The sequence below is a fragment of the Emys orbicularis genome, chromosome 2 (genome assembly GCF_028017835.1).
Source record: "Emys orbicularis isolate rEmyOrb1 chromosome 2, rEmyOrb1.hap1, whole genome shotgun sequence".
Classification (NCBI taxonomy): Eukaryota; Metazoa; Chordata; order Testudines; family Emydidae; genus Emys; species Emys orbicularis.
This window is the reverse complement of record NC_088684.1, coordinates 12,668,472-12,680,146: the sequence shown is the minus strand read 5'-3', so window position 1 is coordinate 12,680,146 and position 11,675 is coordinate 12,668,472. Positions and strand designations below refer to the sequence as shown.

The 11,675-nt window shown below is 43.5% G+C and overlaps 1 protein-coding gene across 1 annotated transcript in view; it reads right to left on the bottom strand.

Moving 5' to 3' along the window:
• Positions 1–667: 667 nt before the first annotated feature.
• The window catches only part of FAM135B (family with sequence similarity 135 member B), a 242,186-nt gene continuing 231,178 nt past the window's right edge, over positions 668–11,675 (bottom strand). The window contains exons 14-19 of the mRNA XM_065398959.1: positions 10,929–11,020; positions 7,615–7,712; positions 7,094–7,245; positions 6,325–6,435; positions 2,507–2,620; positions 668–873 (exon numbers count right to left, since the gene is read on the bottom strand). Coding sequence (XP_065255031.1) covers positions 668–873; positions 2,507–2,620; positions 6,325–6,435; positions 7,094–7,245; positions 7,615–7,712; positions 10,929–11,020 — 773 coding nt within the window. The remainder of the gene's footprint in view (positions 874–2,506; positions 2,621–6,324; positions 6,436–7,093; positions 7,246–7,614; positions 7,713–10,928; positions 11,021–11,675) is intronic.

The following is an 11,675-nucleotide window of genomic DNA, read 5'->3' as shown; positions in this document are numbered from 1 at the left end:
ATAAAGACTCCTTCCTTTTATTTAAATATTTCTTTTCCCCTCTTCCATGCCTTGACTGCATGAATGTTACAAATGAGTACGGATAATGGAACCATCTGTGCATTTTCTTTAGACAAATGGAACCACTGAAGCTATCAAGGATTCTGACCACATACATATTTTTCATATTGTCCAGTTCATCAAAAAGGAGATTTTAACCTGAGTTCATATATGCTTGTTTTCTCTTGTATTAACTACCCCCAACAAAAGTGCTACAGATGTATAGTTTTCTTATTAAGTACATGAGTGTGAAATCAAAGAAGACTGTGTCCCTCGAGTGATATTTAACAGAGGTTGGAATCATGTTGGTTCAGTCACATCTATAGAGTTGGCCTTCTTATTTTTGTTCTCTGTTTCAGAAGTGGCTTTTGTCTTAGGTGAACAATCAAAAGAGAACATGGAACTGAACATGAATATTTGTGTCTTCCAAAAGCACCAATATTTGGAAGTTGGAATATCTTAAAGCCACAGCACTTTATTCTCTGAAACATAAATGAAAATGGGATGAGTGTTAAGGTCCCACCTCATCACGTGCATGTTACTCATTTCTAATACTGCGCTCTTTTGGCTAAGGGCTTCTACGCCATTGAACCCTCTGCTTTTCCTTTGTTACCCAGTGCTTCGGGTGCTATTTGAAGTAGTTGAGTCCTGCCACGAGGAAAAACTTCTCCAGGAAAAGTTCAGAGTCCAGCACGGCTATGTGGGCAGCCCGTCCGATCAGCGTGTTGGCAGTGTTGGGGAGCGCATGGAACACGTTGTGTCTGATTAAAGTGCAGTCCTTTGCCCCGACCAAAGGCTGGAGGAGGTTGTTTATCATCTCTGCGTAAATGGGACCTGAAAGAGATTTTAAGAGGCAGTCAAAGTGTTAGTGACTTGGTAATGGGTCTTCTCCGCTCAGTGCAATTATACCCTGGCACCCCTGGATGGGGAAACCTGAAAGGTGCCAGGACATTGGATTCTAGAGGACAGTCCATCAGGAAGATGGATCAAATGCCATATTACTGCTAATCGGAAGTGGATCCATGGCATACAGAGCAGCCTGATGGGTCTGCTAGGATTATGAGTTTGAAGTTCTGGGTGTTATGCTGTATAAAGTACCTGGGGACTCAGGCCTGATCCCATTGAAGTGAAGAGCAAAACCCCCATTATCTTCTCAGAGGTAACAGAATTGGACCCTTCCTTCTCTGTAAGGTAGAGTTCAGATGGGCTAGCAATGGGGCATGGGGCATACAGCTCCTTTGGGACTCGACGGGGGAACCAGCTAAGGCCAGAACACCCTGCCTGTCTATTCCAGAACACTAACTTGAGGTGTTTTTAGGAGGCTGGTGAAGAAAGCAGGTAATGCTCTGTAGGGATTTGAATGATTTATATTGAATCTGGATCTGGGTCCTATTGGGCCTTGTGTTTTCCTGTGAGAGGAATGCTTGAGGAATGGGTGGGAAGATGACCTTCCCTCCTCAACTTATGTCCGGGCTGGGGGAAAGCAGTGGGGGAAGCGGAGGGAAAGAACTACAGCTGAGAGACTGATAATACCAGGCATCATTTTTGACCTGTTGGTCATGGATGTCTCTTCTCACGTATACCAGTGTAAATCAGGAATAACCCAATTCAAATCAATCATTCACATGAAACTGGTGGCAGAAGAATCAGACTGCTATGCATTTGCCATTATTTATGACAGGTCCATTAAAATGGAGCTGTGCGGTGGCCTCTAAATGAACAGTGTGTTTGTTGATAATAAAAGGGAATTCGCAGGGACAAAGGCAATCTTGGTAAAAGCAGAGGATGTGTCTCCTCTGACGTCAAGGGATTTGCTCCAAGTCTACAAAACCCAGAAAGGATTTCGGATGGGACTGAGGCTTAAATCATAAGGGCTATGATCCAATGTCTATTGAAAATAAAGAAAAGACTCCCATTGACTTCAGTGGGCTTTGGACCAGGCTCATGATGAGAAACAAAGGAGAAAGAATACTGGTAATTCAGCAGGCTGGTAAACAACAATGCTGGCAACAAATTCTATCATAGAACACTCATAGGGTTGGAAGGGACCTCGGGAGGTCTAGTCCAACCCCCTGATTTTTGCCCCAGATCCCTAAATGGCCCCCTCAAAGGTTGAACTCACAACCCTGGGTTTAGCAGGCCAACACTCAAACCACTGAGCTATCCCTTCCTCCCTTCTTATCATAATCATCACCACTTTTTAAACAGAAATGGTGGGGGGAAGCCTTTGATTACAATCTTGAATGAAATTTGTTTTCATCACACAAAAAGCTTTATACGTAGGTCCTGTATTGATTTCAATAGCTTCCTATGGGACGAGAAAATTGTCCGGCTTAAGTTTTCGATTATTTTTTAAACGGTGAATGCAAAAAATCATTCTGATGCAACATCCTCAGCTGTACAAAAGTCCTAAACAAACAACCAATCAACTCAATGGTTTGTGAACACAGACAGGGTCTTATCATACCTGTGTGCCGGTCTTTAAGTGCGGTTTTGCACATTTCTATCCTTGCTGAATGGAATGGGACATATCGATCCTGGGGAGATGCCACCAACACAACATTTTTAAAGTACTGAAGACCTGTAACAAAGAAATACATCAAAAATTGTATATCTCAGCAATCTATCAAAACAACAAATCTACACACATGTTAACAGGAGTATTGGAGAGACAAGGTGGGTGAGGGTACTATCTTTTATTGGACCAACTTCTGTTGGTGACAGAGACAAGCTTTCGAGTTTACACAGACTCTTCTTCAGGAGTATGGCATGATTGCATGTGTTTTAAAATGTACAACATAGTCGAGGAAGAATAATTATATATGTAGCATACTTCTAAAGAACAGTACAGTAATAGCGTAAACTACCGATGTCACTGTTGTAAGCTGTGATGTAATTAGCTCTTTCTAACATCCATGTGGACCAGATGCTTAACAGGAAGAAGTAACGGCACTGCCCCTGCTCCAAAGAGCTTCCAGTCTAAGTTCCCGATTTTGCAAATTCCTATGCATATGAGCAGCTTTACAAACATGAACTGCCCCATTCAGTTCAATGGGAATTCTTGTGCTAGTGTTTGTAGGATCAGGGCCTAAACTGAGAAATGAAGCAAACAAATTAGCATCATAAATGAACACAAAAATGTGGTGGGAAAGAAACAAAGGTGCAGGCTCACAGTAATGATATCCCATGGTTACTTAGCAAGAGGGTTAAGCAGCGGGATAGTTCAATTACATTAGGGATTTTGTTCTTGGGTCTTTTGGTTTTTTTAATTGTCAGAGGTGACGGCAGAAAAGAGATTTTTAAGGGGAATCTGAATGAGCGTTGATATTCTTACTGTAGACTCTGGAGTAGGTTTATTTTTAAATAAGGATCTGGGCATTATTTTCTATTGAGTAATTAAAAGCCCATGGTGTTGAGACTGCATTGCTGTAATTTACGATTTTTTTTCTCTGTTAATGTATTGTGAAGTCATCTGGCCCAGCCAAGATGGATGAATTCAGTGTGCAGTATCAATCACTGCTTGTTCTAGTACATCAGCTGTGTATACAGTGCTAGTGACGGATCGATCAAAAGCCTGTTGAGCACACCCCCATTAAAGCAAGGGAAGTCTTCACACATAGCGCTCCAGCCCACAGGATTCATGGAGTAGCACAGGGGTCGAGTCAGGACCGGATCCACAAATCAGTGAAGTCAGTGAGAGTCTTTCCTTTGATTTCAGTGGGTTTTGGAAAAGGCTCACAGGATGCAGACTGGTACGATTGCAAGGCTGTATTTCAGGAAGCGACACAGTTGGGGGAAGGACACAGGTATGCATATGATCGTGGTAGGGTAGGAGAGACAGTGCTTTGTGGGTTAAAACACAAGCCTGGGAGTGGTGAGACCTGCATTCACTTACTACCACTGTTGCAGACTTTGTTGTGAGATATTGGGCATCCCCCTGAATATGAGTAGGGCTGCACGGTCTAGAGGAATGAGCACTGGCAAGAGACTCAGGAACTCCTGAGCTCTATTGCTAGCTCTGACTCGCTCTGTGGTTTTGGCAAGTCACTTGGCTTCTCTGTGTCTTTATGTGTAAAATGAGAATACTAGTACGTAACTACCTAGCTCTTAGGAGTGTTCTTAGCGCCGGCACAGCATTTGAGGGTGGCAAGTACGAAGTGACGCAGTTATTGGGGAACCACACCTCTGACTCCTCTTGGGCTCATCGATTGCATCCCTCTCTGAGGTCTCGGGCCTCCAGCTGTCACCTGAACTCAGGGCTGAATCATGCAATTCTTCCCTTAATATTAAGTTCTGGGTGGCAGTGACCCAGGTGCTAGCAGTGATTGCTTTAGCAGGTCTGACTTGGGCTCAGACCCTGCAGTTCTGTTCCCTGCAGGGCAATGACAGTGGTAACTAGTGATCCAACAGCCTCCTTAAAGCAAAGTATCGTTTATCTAGCAGAACAGCATCTAAGAAAAAGCATGTCTTATAAACAACAGAGCGGCCTATACACATCTGCTTACCAGGTGGCTAACCATCACCTAACTCTTCTGCAGAGCCTCTTTGTCAGCTTGTCTTCCTGTCCAATGATACTCCCTGGACAGCCCCGTAGCAACTCACTTCCTTCGCGGGGATCAAGACTTTTTATAACTGTTTATAGTCCTTTTAATCTCTAGCCTGGCAAAACGGCTGTGTCTCTTTGGCCTACAGCCTGGAAGGATGCCACTGTCTTTCAAGTGTGTGCTTGGGTGTTCTTATCTGGGACCTACTGTGTTGTCTGCCTCTCCAGATCCAGTTGAATTCAAGCATTCTAGGTGTATGATAAATGTACCACTACCACCAATATAAATTAGATCAATACAGTCATACAGGAAATTCAAATCATCCCAACATACAACAACTTCCCCTCATAAAACTATTACATAGCAATATTCATAGCATTATGACATATCAGCTCCACATCTGTCATGAAAAGTATTATTAAAGAATAGCATTTGATTTTACAAATAGCCCTTTTCCTTCCGGCAGCCTATACCAGTATTTCATGGGTGATGAATTAAATATCAGGAGTGACAGTGTAGGCAAATATGTACAGCACTTGACCACTCCCATACAGACTTCTGCATTAGTAGGAATGTTCTACTGAGAGAGGGAATTCTGGCTAGAACACTAGGATTCGGTCCAATTTTTTCTGAAAGAGCCTCGGTTCAGTTGATCATGGACAGACTGAGGCGGGGCTAATGGGGCCTCTCTTTAGCATTACAGCGGAAGGCTGATAACTCTCCCTCTGGCATTGAACTGTGGGCTTAAATAAAAGCATCACTGGGGACCTAGATTCAAACATCCTGAGTCCTAGAGGTGAGAATTAGGGCTGTGTGAATAATGATTTTTTTTTGTCCATTGGCAATTCTTTTTTTTTAAAAAGGAACAAATGTTTTTGGTTGAACCAAAAACTTTTTTTTTTTAATTTGGCTACTCCCCCCCCCAAAGAATCATTTAGATGTTGAGCCTTTTTAACATTTTTGATTTAAAAAAAATTAGGGGATGTTTTGAAGCAAAAAGTAATTTGGAACCAAACAATCAAAATGGTTTGTTTTTAAAATGTCTAGAGAAAATGTTTTGACTTTTTTTGGAATTTTTTAGGGATTTTTTTGGATGAAACGATTCAGCAAAACCAACAAAAATTCTCAAACTGCTGCAGTATCATCAAATCTGCATTTTTCACCAAAAGGTCTATGTGTCAACTCTCAGCCAGCTCTAGTCAATGTAGGGTGACCAGACAGCAAGTGTGAAAAATCGGGACAGGGGGTGGGGGTAATAGGAGCCTATATAAGAAAAAGACCCCAAAATCGGGGCTGTCCCTATAAAATCGGGACATCTGGTCACCCTAAGTGAATGCTTCCAAACTAAGCCAAACGAAACAATAAAGTTTTTGCCCTTTAGCAATATAAATTAGGTTGTAGCAACCTAATGACACCACTAGTCTTTGCTTACAGAGTGTGCACATAGAGATGGGCCTGAACTACAGCATTTGTATTCAGTTGCAAATTGACCAAAGTTTGGTGGGGAGCATTTGGCAACTCCATTCCATGGTGATGTCCACAATAGAAATGCATAGTAAAATGGATTAGATCAGACAGAGGAGTCCATTAAATAGTTTTGCTTCAGGCCCATCTCCCCTCGAGGCCAACGATTAGCAAAAAACACTGATCAAACACGGATGACTTCCTTTATTTCCTGAAGAGCATCTCGGCATGGGACAACACTTTGGAGAATTTGCTCTCCACCCAGACATTTACTCACCTGTTTTTTGGCTGAGCTGGTACAGGAAACATTTGCGCAGATCTGCGTTGTCCCTGAAGGTCAGCTGCAAAAGTGACCCTGATTTTTTCAGCTTCTGCATGAGCCATAGGCCTGGAATGACAATTGACGTGCAGGTTTACCGTATTCGTAATCATCAGACCAAACGTCCCAAAATTAAAGAATCCCTTCCACGGTTAATAAATTGTTACTGAACATTCTTGGGCTAGAAGTGCCAAGGCAACTGCCCATCAGTACTCTACATTTCTTCTTGTGCTGGTGGCCAGTGGCTAGAAAACCTCAGGGCCATATTGTAGTCTCTGCTTCCAAGAGCAGAGAACAGAAGGATCTAGGAGAGCTATGACATTATTGTCCCATGACATTATTTTACCCCCTTAGTTTTGCAGGTACTGTACTGCTGATTCCAGAGGCAGCTGTTGGGCAGGGAATTCCCTGACCTTGGGGCTCATGCAGCAACGACGTTATTCAGGCAGCAGAGTGGGGGTTGGGAGCTGAGATTCAATGCACAAGTGGAAGCACCTAACTTCAGCCCCCAGGTGCAGGCTTTCCTGATCCGGGAATTCTGATTGCAGCTAAACACAAACCCAAAGCTAAACTCAAGTGGTTGGAGATCTGGTGTGACTATTTCCCACAGCTCTGGTTAGTGACACACACAAACACTAGTCAGTACCACTGCCCCATTCACACAATGGTCTCTTACAGGTACTGCTACACACAAAAGCAAATCGTAGCCTTTTTCATTAACTCTTACCTGTACTAACCAAAGTACTGTTGTTGTAAAGGGTCCCTAGGTGAGGCCCAGAGAGGGACAGGAAGGTGTGTAACTTGTTGAGGTAATAGCGAAACCTTGGCCGAGTTAATACTGATCGGATGATGACGTTACCAAGGGAATGACCAATGAAACTGTCGGGAGAGACAAAATGACACACAAACAAAGAACAGTCTATATATTCCTTAACTTCAAAATGCGTGTGGCATGCATAGCTCTCTCTTGCGCTATGTGGATTGGCTCTGCCTCCAAAAAGATTGTTCATTAATGCCCTTTAGTCATGTTTTCCCATCTCCTTTATCCTCCATGACATTTCCAGCTCAGCAGCTGCTCTGCCAGGTCTGGACAAAACCAGCGTCTTAATACACATTGTGAAGCCCATTAAGTCTATGGAAAAACTCCCATTGACATGAAGGCTTTGGATCAGGCCCCATATAATGGAGATGATTCTATTGAACATTACTGTGCTCCGTCACATCCAATTAACTGTCAGTGTATTTTACCTTATCCGGGAGATGGAGAGGTTGTACAACTGGATATGTTGAATAATTTCATCCAGTAATCGGTCAGTCATCGAATCAAAATCAGCAAAAGTATCAGTCTGGTGAAGAGAGAATGGTGTCAGCTGATGACATAACTGTCAATGTATTGCATTGCGGTACAAAAAAAACATAGACAAATGATATTTCTGAGGAAAAATACAAGCAATAAAATAAGAACATTTCAAGACTTCGTTCTGCATCATAAAGAGGCAAGGGGGAAAAAAGGCACAGATCCAATTTTTCTCATTCGCTAGGTCCCCTGGAAGTTGCATTTCTTCTCCCAAAAGTGACTGTGTAAAAGCGGCTTCAAGGAGTTCCATGTTTATTGTCTGTCAATGATTCCATATTAAATATGCTCTGTTTGCAAGCAAACAGATTTGATATTTTCCCCCCTCAGGGCTAATGCTGCAAACTCACTCAGGCTAGTTCCTTCCTTCTCATACATCGTTAACAGTAATGAGGGATCTACAGGCCAAATTCTGCCCATAGTGACATTGGTGGAAGCCCACTGCCATCGGGGGCTTACATGGGTGTAACTAGTTGGAACGTAGTGAGCAAGTCTGTTGATGATGCAGAAGGAGGAATATATTCCAGCTCATGCTCTCCTAGCTGCATTGGCTCAGCAGGGCTAACAGGAGTAAAGGCAGACAAACTCATTTTAGTCTCCAAAAGGGACATGACTCTGAACACACAAAGTGATCAGATTTGTTGAGTAAGACAACCCCCTTTTTACACAGTCATTTTATGTAGTAGAACCACACTGTAAGGATCACAGTAATGTCACACAAGTTGCTTAGGCCAATATTATTAGACTAAGGTTCATAAAGTGACCTGAGTTGCGATCAGAGGGGACTGCAGATGCTCAACCCCTCTGAATATCAGCCCACTTATGTAGGAGACCAAGCATATGTCTACATGTAAGATACTACACTGGCACAGCTGCAGGTTGGCTGCTGTAGCACTTCAGGCTATGTCTACACTAATGAAACCACCCCATACGAGTGGTGGTAGCTATGTCGGCAGGAGAGCATCTCCTGCTGACAGCGCTGTCCACACCAGTGCTTTTGTCAGTGAAACTTATGTCGGTCAGAGGTTTGCCGACAAAAGTGCTAGTGTAGACAAAACCTAAGTGTAGACGCTACCTACACCAACGGGAGGGGTTCTCCAGTCAGCGTAGGTAATTCCCGAGAGGTGGTAGCTAGGAAGAGTTCTTCTGTCTCCCTATCACTATCTACGCCAGGGGTTAGGTTGGTGTTACTATGTCTCTCAGGGGTGTGGATTTTTCACAGCCCTGAGAGACGCAGCTATATTGATGTAAGTTCCTATTGTAGACCAGCCCCAACTTTAGCATTTAGGATTTAGTGGATTATCACGCTAGACTAGTCTATAGTATTATAAACTGACCCTAACAAAGTTATCAAAAAAAGTTTATGCTGCTATCACACAATACCATGTGGTGTTTGACAGTTAATCAGTAGCATGATGAGTATCAGCAGGGTATTTAAGTTATTTATTGCCTGTGGCAATACTGCCATTTGTGATACAACAAAACAAACTATAAATTGTCTAGTCTACAGAACTGCAGGAGAGTATTTTTGTTTAGAACTGTGTCAGGACTCTAAATCAAATTCAAAACTAACGAGATGCCAGGGAAACAATCATCAAGTGTTGGAACAGATATTTAGGGAAAACATATCTAGTAATTAATGCTTCTGTGACAAAATTCATCTCACTAATTGCAGCTCTTGCAAAGGAGAACATGAGCATCTCCAATTTCCAGTGCTGCCTTAAAATAAATGTTCTCATAAACAAAATACAGTCTACTAACCTCCTGCCTGTTTGTTTTGTCTGCATCGATAATTAATGATTTCCTCCTAAGCTCATTATCTTGAATCTTGTAGGTTATTTAGAAGTGGAAAAACACCATCCCAAGTGTAAGTCCTAGACACAACACACACAGAGTCCTCCTATTTCACTCGTCTGTGTTTCCATCCCTCAATATCACTTCAGTGCCTTTCCAAATGACATAGATTCACATTTTCCCCTGTAAGGCAAAATTTGGCTAGACAGCTCGCACTGCGGATCTGTTACAGTCTCCAGATGGCTCTCGGATGCAGGGAGGAAAGAGGATATGGCGGCTAAAAGCATAGCGGGAGGAGTCAAGAGCTCAGTTCCTAGTGCTGTGGTGCACTTGCTCTGTGACCTGCGGCAAGCTGCTTGCTTTGCTGTGCTCCAGTTTCCCATACTATAAAATGAGGGTGACACTGCCTCACCACGCACGCCGAACAACAGCAGACGGAGGTGCTGCAAGGCTGAACTCGTTCATGTTTGTAAAGTGCACTGAGAGTCTTTGGCGAACGTGCAAAATATTATCCTCATGAATGTTACTTTCCGTGCATTCTGTATTCCGAGAATGGCTACTGACACCAACAGGAACTTGAACAGGGTGAGAACACAGGTTGTTCAGTTGCAACCTGCCTTTGGATAAGAGATCTGCGCTGCAAACCAAACTGGAACATTTTGCCCTGAAGTTTCCCGGTCGAACAGATGAATGCTTTTGCCTGGACACTGAAATCCTTGCTCTGTTTATGAATGTGGCCCTTTATGTAACTAAATACGCTGCATCACATGCATGTAGGGCAGAGCACAGAGTTCATTTCTGCTGCTCTGCATTGCACAGGCAATGGATTACCTTTCCTGGAGGGCATTTCTTTATCATACGAGCAAATCAATCACAGTATACACAAAGGAAACAACTGTTTGATGCTTTAGCTGAAACCAGCAGTACCGACTCCCCCAAGCAGACCATAGCATCCTCTTGAGCATTTAGAATTAACATCACCAGGCTGGCTGTTTTCTTTTAGTTCTGCATAATTTTGCACATCATACAATAGATGGATGTATCAGACTGTTGTACTTGCCATTTAACATGATGTTTTTAATTATCTCCTTTCCGAAGGTCTGATCCTTGGACCACTGATGCCAATGGACAGTTTACTACTAACTTCAGTGGCAACAGGATCAGGCCAGCAACAGCTGCCTTCCAATGGGGAAAAGTACCATTGATTTGAGTGGGAGCTGATGCAGGATATCCATGCTAAATCCTGCACCCCTCACAAAACTCCCAATGGGCCTTTTCCCGAAGATGTGTAGGTTTTGGCCCTAAGCCTTTGAAATGTACAATTCCTGATATCTGCTCTGCAAGGGCTAAGTTTCAGTGACTTCAATGGGACTGCAGGGGACATAAAGGGGTGCAGAAACTGGCCGTATATTACCTGGTTTCTTTCAGACATTAGGAAGTCCAGCTTTCCACCAGGGAGTCCCAGTTCTATAAAAGTCTTTACCAGTCGCAGGTCTGCGCTGTTCCCTAAAAAGAAACAGCACTTGATAAGAGATTTCATTTCACAATTGGGTAAAGACGACAGATTCTGTTCACTATGTTCTTTTCAAATCTCAACACTGTCCCTGGAGTTGTCGCGGTCAGTGCGGCTGTGACTGACGGCTCACTACGTTATGGTTAGCCCCGACACACCCATGCAGGGGAGCAGCAGTGGGACAGGAATCCCCACAAACTTTGCAGCTGCCTGAGGGCTCCCTAGATCTTTGCTGCAGATGTTCCCCGGGAAGTGAAGGGATGGGAACTGGCAGGGAGTAGGAATTCCAATACCTCTGCCACGTCACCCCCTATTAGCTGTCCAGCAGAGATGGGGGAATAAGCTGCCCTTTTAAGAGCGACGGCAAATAACTCCCTTTCATTCCCAAGCAGAACAGGGAACACCTAGGACACATTGTGACCCCAAGGGGTGAGTCTGAGGCATAGTGTCTGCCATGACTTACACACAATCCAGCCTTCCTGTGTCTCTGCTTGCTGCATATGCTATGCAGTGAACAATACTCACCTTCCCCAGAGCCAGCCACCTTCTCGCCTTCAGTGACAGCATGTAAACCAAGTTTTCTTTTCGCTGGATGATATTTTGCTAAATGATCGGACGGTTGTGAAATGCCAAGGAAGGGGCTGACAA